Genomic DNA, 19,480 nt, shown 5'->3' with positions numbered 1-19,480 from the left:
AGTAAATCAACCCCATTGTGTCTACAAACTATGGTATACAGTGTATATATTGGAATTGTTTTTTTATTTTTTTTGTTTTTGTTTTTTTATACTAGTAATGGCGGTAATCAGCAACTTATAGTGGGACTTTGTGAAGGTGGCAGGCAATCTGACACTGAGTGGGAACTGACTAACTGACACTGACATCCCCAGTGACACTAATACATTGATCAGTGACGATACTATGCACTGTCACTGTACTAATGACACTGGCTGGGAAGGGGTTAACATCTAGGGACAATCAAATGGACTGTGTACTTAACAATGTGTAATATGTGCTGCTTTTACTAACTATGCAGGGAGAAAAACACAGCCACATTGCTGCTCTCTATACAGAGCCCATGTTGTTACTAAACACAGAGCTCTGTACTGTGATTCGCTAAGCCAATCAACAGGTCCCAGTCATAAATTATTGGCTAGGACCTGCTGACCAACCTGTGCTGTACCAAAGGACAGCACAGTTCGGGCGGCGTGTGCGCATGCGCACTTTACCCGGAAATGCTGTATCACGTACATGTATATGATCCAGCACAGCAGTGCCGCTGGACTGCAATAAAAAGGCTGTGAGCGGTCCTTAAGTGGTTAAAATGGTTCATTTTCTCAGTTTAAACATTTGATGTGTTTTCTATTGTGAATAAAATACGGGTTTATGAGATTTGCAAATCTTTGCATTTAGTTTTTCTGTAGATTTTACACAGTATCCCAACTTTTTTGGAACTGGGGTTGTAGATAGGGGGATCTACCCAGCAGTGACACAGACAACAGTAAGTACATGACAGGGGTTGTAACTCCACATCAATTCCAGAACAAAAAATGAAAATCTCTCCAAATATTCTGGCCACCAGCGGTGGCCCGTCCATTTAGGGGCACCGCCCTCCCTATCCATGCATCCGGCCCCCTAATGCCGGACACAGGGATTCCAATTGGTGGGGGTTTAAGCATGTGATTAGAGCCAGAGGCTCTAATTGGCTTCAAAAAAGAATGGGCTTGGGGCGCCGTGCCTACCCAGTTGTGTGACAATAGCGAATATTCGCTATGATCACACTGATTCTCCTCCTGGCCAATCAGGAAGCGGGCCGTTTCCCAGTTGACCGAAAGGAGAAGCCATCCTAGTGGCAGGAGGAGGAGATGTATGGCCGAGGAGACGTATAGGAAACCCGACTGACGGAGCCAGGGCATGGAGGAGACTGAAGGGGGAAGTTGCCACTGCTGACATCTCCACCTGTCAGCACAGGGTGAGTGAGCTGGCGAGGGGGGGGGGGGGGGGGGGGGTGTTGGGGTGTGGGTATGGTGTGCGGTGCGGGCTGGAGCGACGGGGGTCCGTGGTCAGGTCCGTCTGACCGATGGAGATCCAGCCGCCACTGCTGGCCACCCCTCCAGACCTTGCTGCACAGCGCAGCCACAATGTGTCCTGTGCTGTCGGTGTAGTGATCTGTACACCATACACTGCAATACACAGCCCCGGAGTGAGTATTCATCATAATGCTCGCAGTGGAAAGCAATGACTGGTCAGCATGAGTACGTGATGAGGCATTGACAAATGGCAAATCAATTGATATACGGTTATTGGGATTTATTTTTTTTACCAAAAACATGTAGCAGAATACATATTGGCCTAAATTGATGAAGTAATTAGATTTCTTTTTTTTCAAAATTGTCGGTATTTTTTTTGTTTATAGTGCAAAAAATAAAAACCACAGAGGTGGTAAAATATCACCAAAAGAAAGCCACATTTGTGGGGGAAAAAAAAATGACAAATTTTATTTGTGTACAGCGTTGCATGACCACTCAATCGTCAGTTAAAGTAACGCAGTGCCGTATCGCCCTGGTCATTAAGGGGGGTAAATCTTCGGGTGGTCAAGTGGACATACAACATATTATTATAGACCCATTTTTTTAAAACTGCAATGAATTAGAAGAATGCCTCCTAAGTAGTAGGGCTTTCGAAGTAACAAGAAAAAATAGCTAGCCAAAAGTAGTATGTCATATCAAGCTAATAGTAATGTTATGTAAGCCTCCATGTAGGTTGTGGAATCCTGGATCTGACTTACCTGATCAACATCCATACAGAAGAGGTAGTCCACATTCTCTACAGCCCGAGGCAAAACAAGCTCAAGCAAGTCCCTCATACGTAGCATAGAGATATCCTGCCAGCGGCTTCTCTTGGGAACCTGGAGGATGACCTTGAAAACTCCGGGACGCAGTTTAATATCAGGCACATCATCTGGGCGATCGGTGAGGATGTAAAACACGCAGGAGAGATTTGGCATAAAGTAAATATTGGCAGAAGCAAGGAAGTCAGCGAGGTAACTTTCCAGATACCTGGCAGGAGAGAAGAGAACAAGAAGACCTCACATTAGAATGCCAGTAAAACATAATTAAAGGTAGACTATAAGGCTTCATACACACTGAAGCTCATAAACGTCTGTTTTTTTTGAGTTTGGGCGTTTTTTTTTTTTTTTTTAACAGCCCATAAACTCCCCTCTATGTTATCCTATGTGTCCATGCACACATGGACGTTTTTGGATGTTTATCAGCAGTGGAGTTTATGGGCTGTTTTCTGAACGCCATAAAATCGCGTTCAGGAGTCGTTTTTCTGACCACAAAAAACGCCAAACACTGATAAACGTCGATAAACGCTCAAAAACTTGGCTCACCAGCGGTTTTTAACGTTTTTGATCCATTGAAAAAAAAAATGCTGAAAAACGCTATATCGGAAAAACGCTAAAAAACGCTAATAATCGCTATTGCAAAAAAACTTTAAAAACCGTTGAAAGACTCACTACAAAGCTACTGGCATTTTTAAAAACGTTATTTTAATGTCCAGTGTGCATGGAGCCTAGGTGAATTTTTGTTTTGTTTTTTGTTTCTTTTTTTTTTTTAAGCTGTAGTGTATCTGAACTCAAGAAAAATGTAATCAATTATAGATGACCAGTTCTTAGATGTGGTGACTCTTCGTTTTTTTTTTTCTTTAATTTTATCTGCTGATCTTGCCATTGACATACTTCCTGTCGTTGGGTAACATTTACTCAGGGCCAGTTCACCCCACATGCAGTCAGTGCCAATGGATCACATACGTTAACAATTCTGAAAAGGAACATTGATACATACCTGCACCAGCAGCAATCACAGCAGAATAACCAATACCTAACAGACATAAGCTTTTTCACATACTTAAAAAGGGATCTCTCTCCAGTACTTAATTTATTTCATTATGCTTATGAACAGCGTATATAATATTTTTTTTATATATATATATATATATATATATATATATATATATATAAATCTGATCTTCATTGGACACATTGAAGATAAGCTTAATATGCTGGTTTGGTTTTATAGAGTATATATTGTTTTTGGTATTACTTTATCCCCAGAGATACAGCCAATGCGACTGATTAGTCCATTAGTTGTGTGCCTGACTGTTTACTGTAACGTTATTTTATATTGCTATGTTAATGCCATGGAGCTAAGGTCTTATGCCCCGTACACACGATCGGACATTGATCGGACATTCCGACAACAAAATCCTAGGATTTTTTCCGACGGATGTTGGCTCAAACTTGTCTTGCATACACACGGTCACACAAAGTTGTCGGAAAATCCGATCGTTCTAAACGCGATGACGTAAAACACGTACGTCGGGACTATAAACGGGGCAGTGGCCAATAGCTTTCATCTCTTTATTTATTCTGAGCATGCGTGGCACTTTGTCCGTCGGATTTGTGTACACACGATCGGAATTTCCGACAACGGATTTTGTTGTCGGAAAATTTTATATCCCGCTCTCAAACTTTGTGTGTCGGAAAATCCGATGGAAAATGTCCGATGGAGCCCACACACGGTCGGAATTTCCGACAACACGCTCCGATCGGACATTTTCCATCAGAAAAAGCTGACCGTGTGTACGGGGCATTACTCTTAGCAGTTCTGACAAATACAAGTGTTCAATTTTTTCTCTTTAATAATAGCTCATAGACACTCTACACTCTCTTACCATAGTATTGTGAACCACAACTCCCCCACTACGCCACAAAAAAACTGTAGTTTAAAGCTGAGAGACAAAACAACCCCACGTGTAGTTCCTTACAAACCTACAATTAATATTTTGCCATTAGTATTAGACCAAGGTGTAAGCTTATAGAGGCACTGTGCTATAACTCTCTCTAATCTCTTTCAACTAACCTAATCTCTACACCTATTCCCCCCCCCTTATTTTTTTTTATTTTTTTGGCATGGCCTATTCCGAGCTAGGGAAATATCCCACATTAATTTCCCACAACATAAAAGGACTCAACATCCCTGAAAAAAGAACTTCCTTACTAAGAGAACTTACTAAAGCTAAACCCAAAATAGTATTCCTGCAGGAAACCCATTTTAGGTCGAATAAAATCCCAAAACTTCTTAATTATTTCACGAAGGTATTCCACGCCTCTAATCCCTTAGCCAAGACAAAATGTGTTGCAATACTGCTTAGTAAAAACTCACATTTTTCAGTCACAGATCAGCTAGCTGATCCGGAAGGTAGATACCTTTTTTTAAAGGGGTCCCTTAACGGACAACAAACGACTCTTGCAAATGTATACTTTCCTAACAAGGCACACATCTACTTTTGCAATAAGGTAGTAGATGAACGGAAGTAGTTTTCAGCAGGAATGGTGATACTTGATGGAGATTTCACTATCGCACTAAATCCACTTCAAGACACCTCTAATGGCCAAACCTCAATAGCGTACAAAATAATCAAACATATTAAAGCTATGCTGAATTCTTTGATGTTAATGGATTCCTGGAGACTCCTAAACCCCTCAGGCAAAGACTTCACATTTCACTCAATACTACATGACAAATATTCAAGAATAGATTACATTTTCATAACACAAAGGAATCTTGCCTTAATGACAGAAGCCAAAGTAGGATTTCAATCCTTATCTGATCATGCTCCCATTGCCATTTCACTTCAATCCCTCCTTACTATTAACCTCCCTGGCGGTATGATTATTTCATAGTCATGTTATTTCATATTTTTGATGCTGAAGGCGGTACAATTATTTTGCATGGAAATTTGGCGTTTTATATTGTAGGCCTGTAATTCTTAGGAATAACTCACTTAAATCTGTCCAAACCAGAGTCTAGTAGACATCCCGGGTATGATAAAGTTTGAAACACAAAATCATAAATTATAATATAATAAATAACTATAAGTAATTATACTAAATAATAATATAATAATAATAAAAAATATTCAATAATGTAATCAAATCAAAAACACTAAAATTTGCTCAGTTGCAGAATTGTCGCTGTCATTACTTTTCAGTGTTTGATGATGGATCTCCCCACAAATCACTATCGCTCAATTCTGCAAAGTGATTATAATTTATTATCGCTGTTTTCTAACTGGTCTAAAACCCCTTTTGATGTAAAGGGATGGTTTTGGTTGCTATGGACAATCTCCAGTTTCCAGGCAGAAAGAACAGTTTTTATAATATAAAACTGTATGCAGGGCACTGGAGAAACCACTAGGGACAAAAGGATGTGAAATTATTTCATACAGTAATGTAATCTGTAAGATTTGGAAAATAGAAAAAAACTGCGCTGTAAACCAAAAAAGTATATGTAGAGCAGCAATCCCAACAAAAAACATCAATTGTAAATAGGCATAAGAAAAACAAGGGGTTGCGCTAATACTAGTAGTGCGTAATGTAAAATCTACAGTGCAAGAGGTTTATACCGTGATCATACATAACAAATAAATAAATATAAAAATAAAAATAAACCAGTGTGCAAAACATATGATAATGGTGAAAGAAACAGTCCCATCCAATGAGGCATCAATAAAATGTCATAGTGAGTTTAGATCACCAAAAAATAAAAGTCCAAGTGACAATAGGTGTATTTCTGTAATACCGAAGAGGGGTCCACCACCTCTGCCACTTCCAGCAACGTCTTCTCTCTACTTAGAGAGATGACTTTGCTGGAAGTGGCAGAGGAGATATGGGTTCGTTGGTGTGGCTGATGTTGAGATGACCTCTGGTGGACACCGCTGGCAGTTCCCATCCTTTGGCTTTTAAAGTTTTCTGCTTGCTGTGACCCTCTGTGGTGGGGGGTCATGGCCTTCTGGTAAGAAGCAACCCCTTCTATTCTCTGGTGGTGGACCCCTCTTCGCTATTACAGAAATACACCTATTGTCACTTGGACTTTTATTTTTTGGTGATCTAATCTGTAAGATTACAGTGTACTGTATGTATTGTGTGTGTTTTACTTTTTTAATTTGGCGCCAGTCTCCGTCCCCGTGCGTCGCAACGCTTGCAGGGAACAGAGATCGGCTCCGTGATGAATCAAGCGGAGGACGAGCCGCTCACACTGCGGGGAGACATCGCAGGATCCAGGGGACAAGGTAAGTAAGCTCTTCCTGGATCCTGCGATCCCGAGTGTGGCTCGGGGTTACCGCTTTTGGTTCTGAAATTCCACCCCGAGCCAGACTCGGGAATACCGACAGGGAGGTTAAAGCCAGACATACTTAAACAGATTACGGAGTTGATTAAGACATACTTGCCTTAAATAATAACAATGAAACTTCACCACTTACAACTTGGGAAGCACACAAATATGTGATAAGAGGTGAATTTATTAAATGGGGTGTTTGCCTTAAAAAGGAATCTGAACAAAAAATGACTGCTCTTTCTGCTACTATTTCCCATCTGGAGTCTCTACATAAACATTCGCTTTCAGTGGCTACAGCCTCTGAATTACTAGAAGCCAGAAAAAAACTACAATCTATAATAGATAACAAGACGAGACGGTTATTGTTCTTCAAGAAACGACTCTACTACGAACACGGCAATAAAATCAGAAAATACTTAGCCAGAGCCTTGAAAGATACCAAATCATTAAGAAAATTTACACTGCATACGCTCAGGCAACAGGAATTTAGAACACTCGACAGACAAAATAGCAACCCAATTCTATAAATTTTATTCAAAACTATATGATCTTCTCTTATCTCACAAACCTAACACTCTATGTGGAGATAGAAGCCAAATCATTGAAGAATTCTTAAAACAAAGTTCCCTTCCAATTCTACATAAAAGTGAGGTGCGGAGCTTAGACCTCCCGATCCAAGAAGCTGAACTAATGCAGGCGATCAAAGAACTCAAACCAGGAAAAAGCCCGGGACCGGACGAACTAACTGCCCAATATTAAAAACTATTCGCAGAAATCTTAAAAACCCTTCTCCTAGCATATCTCAATTCTTTACAAACCCACCCAAAAATCACTGAATCCTTCCTACAAGCTCACATTACGGTGATCCCAAAAGCAAATAAAGACCCCAAGGACTACTCAAGCTATAGACCAATTTCATTACTCAACGTGGATGTAAAACTTCTTGCAAAAATTTTAGCAACCCGTCTTAGACCTCTTTTAGAGAAGATAATTGGCCCAGAACAAGTTGGCTTTATGCCAGGAAGAGAAGCCAGGAATAACATCATCAAAGCCCTAAACCTGATTCATAATGCACACCTAGATAAAATCTAAGGTCTTCTCCTGTTCACAGACAAAGCTAAGGCCTTTGATCAAGTAAATTGGGACTACGTGTTCGCGACTTGCAAACACATTGGCCTACAAAACAAAATGTTATCTTCGATTACCACCCTCAATTCTTCAAAAATTGGTACGGTACTCTCTGACACCATACAAATCAAAAAATGGCACTAGACAGGGTTGCCCCTTTCACCTCTATTACTAATCATTTCCTTAGAACCCTTCATCAGTTTAAGCAACGAAAACACTTCCATTCATGGTTTTAAAACAGCGGGAAGATAATTTAAATTGGCAGCATATGCTGATGACCTCTTTTTTCCGACGCACACACATATTTCTATTCCCAACCTACTGGAAAACTTTAAAACTTTTAGGTATATTTCAAACTAAAACTAAATTATAGCAAATCAAAAGCTTTAAATATTTCACTACCGAGAGAAAAACTCAACTCAACTCATAGAATTTGCCCTTTCAAATGGGAAAAAATAGCACTGAAATACTTAGGAATTTGGCTCACCCCGAACTCTAAAGATCTGTTTAACCAAAAATTTTCACCTTTGCTAAAAAATATTTCCTTAAACCTCAAGAAATGGCACTCAGGTGGCTTCTCTTGGTTTGGAAGAACTGCTATTATCAAAATGGTCATTCTTCCCAGACTATTTTGCATGCATAAAATTCCATCCACCTTCTTTAGACATTTAGAACACATACAGAGACAATTTTTATGGGCTCATAAAAAACAGAGACTAAACTTTAATACGATCACACGCTCCAAAGAGGCAGGAGGCATGGGTCTACCTGACCTTAAAAGATATTATTATGCCACACATATCACAAGGATCATAGATTGGCATTGACACACCCAAAACAAGGATTGGATATCTATTTAAAATGCAATATCCCCTCTTCCTCTAAGATTCCTACCATGGATTCACAAATCCCAATACCCGCTATCAATAAGGCAACATCCCTACATAGGCGCTACTTTACAAATCTTCCACCTAATGGCACGCAATTACGAAATATGCCTCGTACACACGATTGGACTTTCCGCCAACAAAACCGTGGATTTTTTTCCAAAGGATGTTGGCTCAAACTTGTCTTGCATACACACGGTCACACAAATGTTGGCCCAAAATTCCGAACGTGAGAACGCAATGACGTACAACACGTACGACAAGCTGAGAAAAAGGAAGTTCAATAGCAAGTGCGGCTCCTTCTGCTTGATTCAGAGCATGTGAACATTTGTGAGATGGACTTGTGTACACACGATCGGACTTTCCGACAACAAGTTTTGTTGGTGGAAAATTTGAGAACCTGCTCTCAAACATTTGTGAGCGGAAATTCCGACAGCAAATGTTTGATGGAACATACACACAGTGGGACTTTCTGACAACAAGCTCACATCGAACATTTCCTGTGGGAAAGTCCGACCATGTGTACGTGGCAATAGCCTCTATTCCTGGACCCTTGACCAGGAAAGCAGATAATCCAGAATTCAGCCCTGGACTAAGAAATAAAATGATTCCTACCACCAGTAATGACACCCTATTACTAGCTTCTCATTGCATGCAGGACAGAGTGATAAAATCAAGAGGAAGTTTGCGAACCTTGTGTGGCCGTCAGGTTCTCCCCCAATGGACATAAGTACAACTTCAAAGCTTCTTGAGCAAACACAAATTCAAACACTCCTTTTCCCAAGCTCTTACGCAATTAGAAATCATATGCTTGAATGCCACAATGACAAAGAAAACTACTTCACTAGCATATTCATGGCTTCAAACCTTTATTATCAAACATGCTGTAACCTTGATTTTAAAGCTAAATGGGAAAAGGCATTAGGAAGATCCATAGCAGACCTCCAATGGGATAGAGCCTGTATATTAGCCCACAAGTGTACTAAACTCCAAGAAACCTCATATGAGATGAACCCAGTGGTACGCCACCCCAGACAAATTACACTCCTGGTTTCCACAGACCACAGACTCCTGCTGGAGATGCAAGAAAGTAACTAGAACTGTATTATATATCTGGAGGCATGGTCCTCTGATCTCAAAAGAGATCACAGGAACTGATATTGAGTTAGACTCTGCCCTCCGTCTTCTTAACACCTCTACACAACCTATACGCCGTTACAAAAATTCTCTGGTTAGGCACCTGCTTAACGCAGCAAAAATCCTAATACCCAGAGCCTGGAAATCCACATGTACCCCTTCAACAAGATTAACAAGAGATTGGCTGTCTGAAATGAATAGTTTTCATGCTATGGAAGAAATGGTATTTTCATATGACTGGCTAGACTACTATCATGAAGTTTGGAATACTTGGGTTACATTCAGATATTCAGATAACTATAATCTCATAGTGGGCACATAAAGAACAATTTCTTACTTTTGGGGTCACACCCTTTGTCCTCAAACACCATTATTATTAAACGTTAATGGAATATCTGGATTGAATGGTTGAGCCTGTCCGTAAAGTTAGATTTTGATATAACTTGACTCTACAACACTCCACAAACTTCCTTATGTTATTGTTATTACTATACATTTATAGAACATGCTGATATTATTATTCATCACCCCCCCTTTACAAATAATTTTGGTTATGTTACGTGTATTATTATATACCCCCTCAATTCATTTGTCCCTCACCTTTAACCCCTGCTGCTAGCGGGGGTTAAAAGTGCTCCACTAGCGCTAGTGGAGCACTTTTAACCCCCACTAGCAGCAGATGAAGGGGTTAATAGTGCCTGCAAAGCACCGCTGCCGAAGCCCTTTGCAGGCGCTTCGGCAGCGCTGCCCATTGGTTATAATGGGCAGGGCGTTTTAGGAGTGCCCCAAAGATGTGGCTTGCAGGTCTTTTTTTAATGTCCCGCAAGAGCACTGCTCCAGTGTGAAAGCACTTGGGCTTTCACACTGGAGTGACAGGAGAGGCGCTTTACAGGCGCTTTGCAGGCGATATTTTTTGCGCTAAAATGCCTGTAAAGCGTCTCAGTGTGAAAGTAGCCTAAAAATCAAAGATGATTTTTGTTATGATAGTTCACATTTACTACTATAGGTTTTTATAGGAAATCTATCTTGTTCCTGTTTTATGTACTATACTAATCTTGTATATATTTTGTATCATCTTAAAACTTCTTAATAAAATTATAATGTGAAAAAAGAAAAAAAAGAAAAAAACTGGCTCGGGTGAGGACACCACTGGATTCCTGGACAGGTAAGTGCCCTAATAATAAAAAAAGTCAGCAGCTACAGTATTTGTATTTGGTAATTTTTTGGTGTGGAGCCTGGAGCTCCTCTTTAACAGATCAAAACCAAGCAAATAGGATAAATTCATTGTTAGGGTTTACATACACTGTAATGTGTTTTTACGTTGATATTTGAATAGATTTTTCTCTGCTGCAGTTAACCGCTTGTGGACCAGCCACCGTCAATATACTGCAGCATGTCGGCACGATTCTGCGAACCGTCCTAGCTGTACGTCGGTCCCTTTATCGGGATAGCAGGCACGTACGCCAGAACAGGGTCATGTGTGTGTAAACACACAAATCCCTGTTCTGTGAGTAGAGGAGAGACAGATCGTGAGTTCCTACTAACTAGGAACAACAATCTGTCATTTCCTCCAGTCACTCCCACCCCCCCTACAGTTAGAACACACACTAGGGAATACAGTTAACCCCTTGATCGCCCCCCTAGTGTTAACCCCTTCCCTGCCAGTGACATTTACACAGTAATCAGTGCATTTTTATAGCACTGATCCCTGTATAATTGTCAATAGTCCCAAAAATGTGTCAAAAGTGTCTGATCTGTCCGCCATAATGGCGCAGTCCCAATACAAATCGCTGATCACCGCCATTACTAGGAAAAAAAAAATAATAATAAAAATGCCATAAACCTTTCCCATATTTTGTAGACGCTATAACTTTTGCGCAAACCAATCAATATATATGCTTATTGCGATTTTTATTACCGAAAATATGTAGAAGAATACATATCGGCCTAAACTGAGGAAAAAATTAGCTTTTTTTTTTTTTAAAAAAAAAAAATGGGGATATTTATTACAGCAAAAAGTACAAAATATTGTGTTTTTTTCAAAATCGTTGCTCTTTATTTTGTTTATAGCGCAAAAAATAAAAACCGCAGAGGTGATCAAATACCATCAAAAGAAAGCTCTATTTGTGGGGAAAAAAGGACGTCAATTTTGTTTGGGTACATTGTCGCACGACCGCACAATTGTCAGTTAAAGGATGCAGTGCTGTATCGCAAAAAATGGCCTGGTCATTGAGCAGCCAAGTCTTCTGGGGCTGAAGTGGTTAAGTATCATTTACAGACCTTGTATTTGTTACTTCATACTCATACTCCATCTATGGCCAGCCTAAAATGGAACTGTAATCCCCGTAACAATGTTACGCTATTAAGAAATGAAAAGTACTTGCTCTCAATTACAATTATTTTACCATTTACGCATCATGTTCTCTCTTGAAGTCCACAATGAAACTAGGTCTTTTACAATACTCTTCATGATAGGGTGCTGCCATTTTTACTCGTTCACATGGGTTTGCCTGCATGGGGATGCGCATCTCTTAGATTGTAAGCTCTAAGGAGCAGGGCCCTCTGATTCCTACTGTATCAAATTGTATTGTATTTGTACTGTCTACCCTCAAGTTGTAAAGCGCTACGTAAACTGTTGGCGCTATATAAATACTGTATAATAATAATAATAATAATCTGTGAATCCCTATGTGGGCAAACACGGCCCTCACGTGGGTTTACGCTGTAGTACGCCTATGTGAACTAGACCTTAGTCTGAGCTCTGCTGTACAGGGGCTTGCATGAAGCCGATACCAAGTCTATTTCAGGTTATGAACACTGCTTACATAATAAAAAATTTAATTTCATTATATATTCATGGCTACAGAGATGCATTGAAGGTTTTTTACCTTAATGAATTGTAGCCAAGTCCCGGGCCTCTACAGGCCTAATGGTGACCACCAGAGTTAGGGACAGCTGACATCCTTCTGTGTAGAGTGGGTTACGAGGCATGGTGAGTGCAATGTAAGGTAGATTAATGGGCACCAGACACTTCTTGAATGCAAAGAGATTTATTTTCTCTTAAACAAAACTGTGGGAGAGAGGGTTAGGGCCAGGACACCCTTTTAGTAGTTGCAATGTCAATTAGCAGATTCTGACACTTCTATAGGTAGACAGCCATGTAGGGAATTGCACCCAGCCGGACGCCACATCTGCATGTGTAGACACGCTGTCTCCTTTGGCAACAATCTTGAACAGTTTCTAACAAAGGTTGCAATAAACTCTTTCACTTTTGCCACAACCTCCTTTTTCAATCCTCACTCAACTGAGCTCCCAGTCTATCACCTAGACCCGCTGATCCACTGCCACTGGATCTCCTGAGCTTTTCCAATCATCTCACTGAGTATCTTCCTCAAGAGTCACCCCCGTGTCCCTGCTGGGTCCCTAGCTTGGCACTCACATCTACTCCTCAAACTTCACCCCACTGGCCTGCTCAGTCCCTGGCTTGGCACACAAGGCTGCTCTGCAAGTGTCACCTTCGCTGGCTGGGTCCCTGGCTTGACACCTGCCAAAGTTTCCAAATTCTCGGTTGGTGAGAATGCTGCTCTGGTACTTGCTTCGGCTACTCGCGGTGGTAATAAGGTGGATGTCCCTTAGTGGCAACAGCTTCCCCTCTACTCCGACTATGACAGGTTCTCCGGCCGGCAGAACCATCACTTCTGGTTGGACTGCAAGCCGCACTCCCAACCCTACGCTCTTACTTCTGGATAAGCCCTCAGACAGCCTAGCAGCCAGATGTCCCCGAAATAGGCCTCAGACTCTGGCCTAGCAACCCGGGGCAATACAACACACGTCCACCCAGACAGCCATTCAGGTGGCACAGACTCTGATCACCTGACCTCACCCAAATAAATAGGCTCTTCCAGCAGGCCAAGGGACCCAAGACAATCCCTGCCCATTGGCTGAGACACCCCATCTATTCCTAATCTGTCCTTGCAATGCCCTTGTCTTATCTATGCACATCACATGAAATAAACATGTGCAACACACACATGAGCAAATGGCAGTCCACACAGGGTAGATAAATATCAGACACCATATATACAATTTAAAGGGGTTGTAAAGGTAAAAGTTTTCACCTTAATGCATTCTATGCATTAAGGTGAAAAAACATCTGACAATACCGGCACCCCCCAGCCCCCCCCCCGTTTTACTTACCTGACCCTTAGAATGTCCCGCGCTCGCCCCCAACATCCTAACGCCGCACAGCCTGGTCGTCGCTTGGTTACAGTGGATGGATTGAAAGCAGCGCAGCCATTGGCTCGCACTGCTGTCAATCACATCCAATGACGCGGCACGCCGGGGGGCGGGCCTGAGTGATACAGTGAGCGGCTATGGCCGCCGGCTGTATCACGGGAGCGCACCCGCAAGCACTCAACACTATGCGAGGGAGCCCGCATGAAGGTGTTGAGTCCTTGCGGGGGGAGCTGAGACAGCCGCTGAGGGACCCCAGAAGACCAGGTTCGGGGCCACTCTGTGCAAAACGAGCTGCACAGTGGAGGTAACTATAACATGTTTGTTATTTAAAAAAAAAAAAATTATCTTTAGTGATCCTTTAAAGCGGAGTTCCACCCAAAAGTGGAACTTCCGCTCATCTGATCCCCCCCCCCCCCTCCGGTGCCACAATTGGGCACCTTTCAGGGGGAGGGGGGGTGCAGATACCTGTCTACTATAGGTATTTGCACCCACTTCCTGGAATAGACTCCCATGGGAGTCATGACCCTTCCCGCACCCCCTCCGCTGTCTCCTGGGAAACACACAGGTCCCAGGAGATAGCGGGGACCACTTAGGACGTGCAGCGCAAATCACGCATGCGCAGTAGGGAACCGGGAAGTGAAGCTGCAACGCTTCACTTCCTGATTCCCTCACAGAGAATGGCGGCGGCAGCTGCCGAGAGCCGAGCGATTGATCGGCTTCAGCTGCTGACATCGCTGGACTCCAGGACAGGTAAGTGTCCATTTATTAAAAGTCAGCAGCTGCAGTATTTGTAGCTGCTGGCTTTTAATAATTTTTTTTTATGTGGACTCCCTCTTTAACGTGTGGTGTACCACCCAAACAGGCAAGGGAAAACATAACAATAGCCTTATCCTAACTATCTATCTAATATATACAGTAGTAAATTTCATGAATATTTAGCATTATTATCTATGTTGGGTCACTGTCTCTCCTTGTCCAAGGAAGACGCAATGGTGCAGGAACACCTGAAAGAGAAAACAGCAATGCAAATGCATCCTATCCCTATGATAATACCGTGCAATATGTACATAAATGAAACTTAAAACGTGTTGTTAATTTTCCCCAGCCGAGAACAGCTTAGCAATGTAAATACACCCTATAACATATCCGAACCATACACACATGAATGAAAGTGGGCCTCATTCTAATCCAAAAATGCCACTCCTTTCACAATTATGATACAAACTTTCTTAGAATGTACTAGAGATGAACACATAATATAAATGAGGGCTCACTCAGGCTGGCACTTCTCACACTACCTGGTAGCCAACATGCGACACTGGGCAGTCCATTATTCAGTAGACACGGTAAGAACTTTCACCCCCTTTCTTACCATAGCCTATCCTATCTAGCTAATTAACACCCCAGTGTCTTTGAATCGCCAGAGTCCATCAATATTATCACTTTGTGAAACATATTTCCCAGCAGTTTCCCTCCTTCTTAGGGACACCGGTAGGTGTCGCTGTTATTACTGGTCAGTGTTGGAAAGGCAATGTGTCGAAGCGTATGGATGCTCTTCTGTCCCAGGGACAACTCGGTGGAGGTGGTCCTCCGAGTTGCATTCTGGGCGAGGGTATTTATGGGACAGACGCCATATTTTGGGGTTCGTTTTACAGCCACCTGCTGGCCCCCCTGGCCGACAGGTATGCATTAGAGAGCAATCTCGTGTGTTCTCCGTTCCGGAGTCCCACGCCGCTGCGGCGCAGGGGTGGGTCCAGAAGCTTGTCTGGGGCCTACCACAGCAGCTGAGGAATGGTCCTGGGCTGTCTATCCAGAGGGAGGAAGCTGGACAACCGAGGAGATCCCAGGGGAGGACCCGTCATGGAAGGATCACACAGCGTGCTGGTCTGGAGAGGGGCCTGGTGACTCGGTTGGAGGATGTATCCTAAAAGTAACTATACAGCATAGTGTTGCCGGGTTGGCTTAAAGGTTCAAGCACTGTGACTGACGTTCATTGCAGAAAAAACCAATACATCCTGTGGCAGAGGATCGTACGCGTTTATCCCAAACAAGTCTGTGGCAGAGACTTTTGTTCATGCTACGTACTGGCTGCTAGGCAAGTGAGAGAGACCTATCTAGGCGAGCAAGGAGTGTGTCCCATGAGGGGAGCGCATTCTATTATAATATCCAAATCCTACCAGGACATTTGTCAAGAACCTTATAAGAAGATATTTGAGTTTCTTCTGCAGTTTCCCTTCTGCCTCTTTCCTGCTATTTCCTTAGTAAATTGTTCAATAAAGCATTGAAAACGTATTCAAGTGTTGGTACGTGTATCGTCCAGAGGTAAACTCAACGGAACCCCTAGACCTGGTGCTGGTAAAACAGAGGGAAGGAGAGTGAAGATAACAAGCCCGCTTAAACCAGCAGCTCCACCAAGAGTTAGTGCTACATATATATATATATTTATTATATTATATAAAAAATGATTTATAAATTATAAAGTCCAATCTTTAGTGGTGCAAAATGACAAAATCTCAAGTGACTTGTGCTTATCCAAGGTGACCCATGCCTATGTTTAGTCACAGATCATGTGCAGCTAATGAAGTGACTTCCATGCTCCCCTTCAGTTCCCCACTCTTCAGATCCTTGCACCTCTGCAGGGGTAAAGCGCATGTGGTGAGTATAATGGCAGTATCTGGAGCAATCACCTCCTCTTTGGCACAGCAAACAATGGGGTATCCATATCCTTATGCCCCTACGGGGGTGGCCAACTTGCAAAAGATAAAGTTGTAGTAATCACCTCCTCCATGGCAAACAGTAGGATATCCTCATGGATGAAAGAGACGGGCACTCATAGTGTGAATCCGAATGGTTTGTTTATTAAAAAATATATATAAAAGTTCACTAAAAACAAAGACTTGACACAGTCAAGTGTAAAGGCAAGCGTATCCTAGTTACAATCCAAGAGCTCCGGACCGGCGTGCGTGCCACAGGCCGAAACTCCGCAACCGGAAGTGACGTGAGTGGGTACCAATCTCCGACCTGGATCCTTGTTGCCAGGTCGGCAAATGATCACACTGTCCAGGTTGATTTTACAGCCGTAGCCACAGGTGTGCAGCACTGAGACGTATCGTTCAATTACCTTGGGTGACAGTTTTGGAAAGTCTACCTGCAAAGGGATCCGCAGGAAACTTCGCACAGCCTCATCCACCCATTGCGTTTCCTTGTCTAAGATCTTTCTCTAGGTGAGCTGGTACATAGGGATATAGGTATCCATATTCTTCAGCTATCTTTTTGATGATTATGCGCTGTACTTTAGACAGCCTGGGCAGCGTTTTAGGGGCCCGCTGCTGTCAATCAAAGTCAGTGAGCCAATGAGGAGAGAAAGGGGGCGTGGCCGAACGCAGAGAGCAGCGGCTCGGCTTGGGTGCCCTATAGCAAGTTGCTTGCTGTGGGGGCACTCGGCTGGAGGGAGGGGCCAGGAGCCCTGGTGGGGGATCCTGAGAAGAGGAAGATCTGGGCTGCTCTTTGCAAAACCATTGCACAGAGCAGTATGTATGACATATTTGTTATTTTTAAAAAAAAGACTTTAGTATAACTTTAAATTGTGTCTCTCATGTCTGTCTGGAGTTCAGCTTTAACAATTTTTAAATAAAACTGACTTAAATCAATTATAGATTTAACTAAATAAGAAATAGTGTATGCAATCACATGGATCAGAAGATAAGAACACTCACTGATTTACAGCAAAGACTGAGAGTCCAACCACGGTCCTTTGTTTCTGATGGAATTGATTTTCCTCCTCAGAGTCGTAGGCTCCCTCCCACACGATGGGAGCTCCCCAAGATGTTGCAGTGGGTACATTAGGAAAGCAGCTGAAAGGACATGAGATGACTCATTGACACAAGAAAATTTAGATTACTGCTACAGATTAATAACGGTTGTTGTAGATACTAGATGAGTCTCCTGATGCATATGACTGGTGCAGACAATATCCCCTGACATCACCAACGGGCCACACATAATATTTAGTGAATGTAATGCTACAGAAAACAGAGACTGCAGACATGCAACAGGAGATGGTCCACAGCCAGCCCCCCACCCCCCCCCCCCAATCCAAGAGGGACCCCCTCATTCTACATCCAGTGATCCCCTTTCTCATTCCACAGTAAGGGCTCCCCCCCTTATTCCACAGCAAGGGACCCCCTCATTCAGTAGCCAGGGAATCCCCTCCCTCATTCAGCAGCCAACCCCCCCCCAAATTCACAGCAAAGGCACCCCCTCATTCAATAGCCAGGGACCCCCCTCATTGTACAGCCAGGTACCTCCTTCCTTATTTCACAGCAAGGGAACCCCTTCTCATTCCACAACCATGGATCCCCCTCATTCCACAGCAAGGGACCCCCTTCTCATTCCACAACCATGGATCCCCCTCATTCCACAGCAAGGGACCCCCTTCTCATTCCACAACCATGGATCCCCCTCATTCCACAGCAAGGGACCCCCTTCTCATTCCACAACCATGGATCCCCCTCATTCCACAGCAAGGGACCCCCTTCTCATTCCACAACCATGGATCCCCCTCATTCCACAGCAAGGGACCCCCTTCTCATTCCACAACCATGGATCCCCCTCATTCCACAGCAAGGGACCCCCTTCTCATTCCACAACCATGGATCCCCCTCATTCCACAGCAAGGGACCCCCTTCTCATTCCACAACCATGGATCCCCCTCATTCCACAGCAAGGGACCCCCTTCTCATTCCACAACCATGGATCCCCCTCATTCCACAGCAAGGGACCCCCTTCTCATTCCACAACCATGGATCCCCCTCATTCCACAGCAAGGGACCCCCTTCTCATTCCACAACCATGGACCCCCCTCATTCCACAACCAGGGACCCCCCTCATTCCACAACCAGGGACCCCCCTCATTCCACAGCCAGGGACCCCCCTCATTCCACAGCCAGGGACCCCTCAATATTCTACAACCAGACATGACCTACTCATTTTACAGTCAGTGACCCCTAAATTCATAACTAGGGTTCATCCCTCATCCCCATTCATCAGTCAAAGGTCACAAACTTTTGCCTTCAGAACTGCCTAATTCTCGATGTCATAAATTCAACAATGTTTTGGAAACATTCCTCAGAGATTTTGGTCCATATTGACATGATAGCATCATGCAGTTGCTGTAGATTTGTAGGCTGCACATCCATGATGTGGATCTCCTGTTCCACCACATCCTAAAGGTACATTAGAGTACTGTGACCTCATTGCCATGTTCAAGAAACCAGTGGTTCTGATGATTTGAGCTTTGTGACATGGTGCATTATCCTGCTGGAAGGAGCCATCAGAAGATGGGTACACTGTAGTTATAAAGGGATGGACATCCCTATATAACTAAAGGGATGTCAGATAAATGGGTCAGCATCAAAACTCAGGTAGGTCGTGGCATTTAAACGATGCTCAGCTGGTACTAAGCGGCCCAAAGTGTGTCAAGAAAATATCCCCCACACCGTTACACCATCACCAGCCTGAACCATTGATACAAGGCAGGATGGATCCATGCTTTCATGTTGTGTCTGACCCGACGATCTGAGACTCATCAGACCAGGCAATGTTTT

General features: G+C 43.1%; 1 protein-coding gene across 1 annotated transcript in view; it reads right to left on the bottom strand.

Moving 5' to 3' along the window:
* The window catches only part of LOC141107599 (N-acetyllactosaminide alpha-1,3-galactosyltransferase-like), a 261,572-nt gene that overhangs the window by 17,887 nt on the left and 224,205 nt on the right, over window positions 1-19,480 (bottom strand). The window contains exons 4-5 of the mRNA XM_073598450.1: window positions 17,591-17,728; window positions 2,091-2,361 (exon numbers count right to left, since the gene is read on the bottom strand). Coding sequence (XP_073454551.1) covers window positions 2,091-2,361; window positions 17,591-17,728 — 409 coding nt within the window. The remainder of the gene's footprint in view (window positions 1-2,090; window positions 2,362-17,590; window positions 17,729-19,480) is intronic.

The sequence above is a fragment of the Aquarana catesbeiana genome, linkage group LG09 (genome assembly GCF_042186555.1).
Source record: "Aquarana catesbeiana isolate 2022-GZ linkage group LG09, ASM4218655v1, whole genome shotgun sequence".
NCBI lineage: Eukaryota > Metazoa > Chordata > Amphibia > Anura > Ranidae > Aquarana > Aquarana catesbeiana.
The sequence above is the reverse complement of the archived record's forward strand: the minus strand, read 5'-3'. Positions and strand labels throughout refer to the sequence as shown.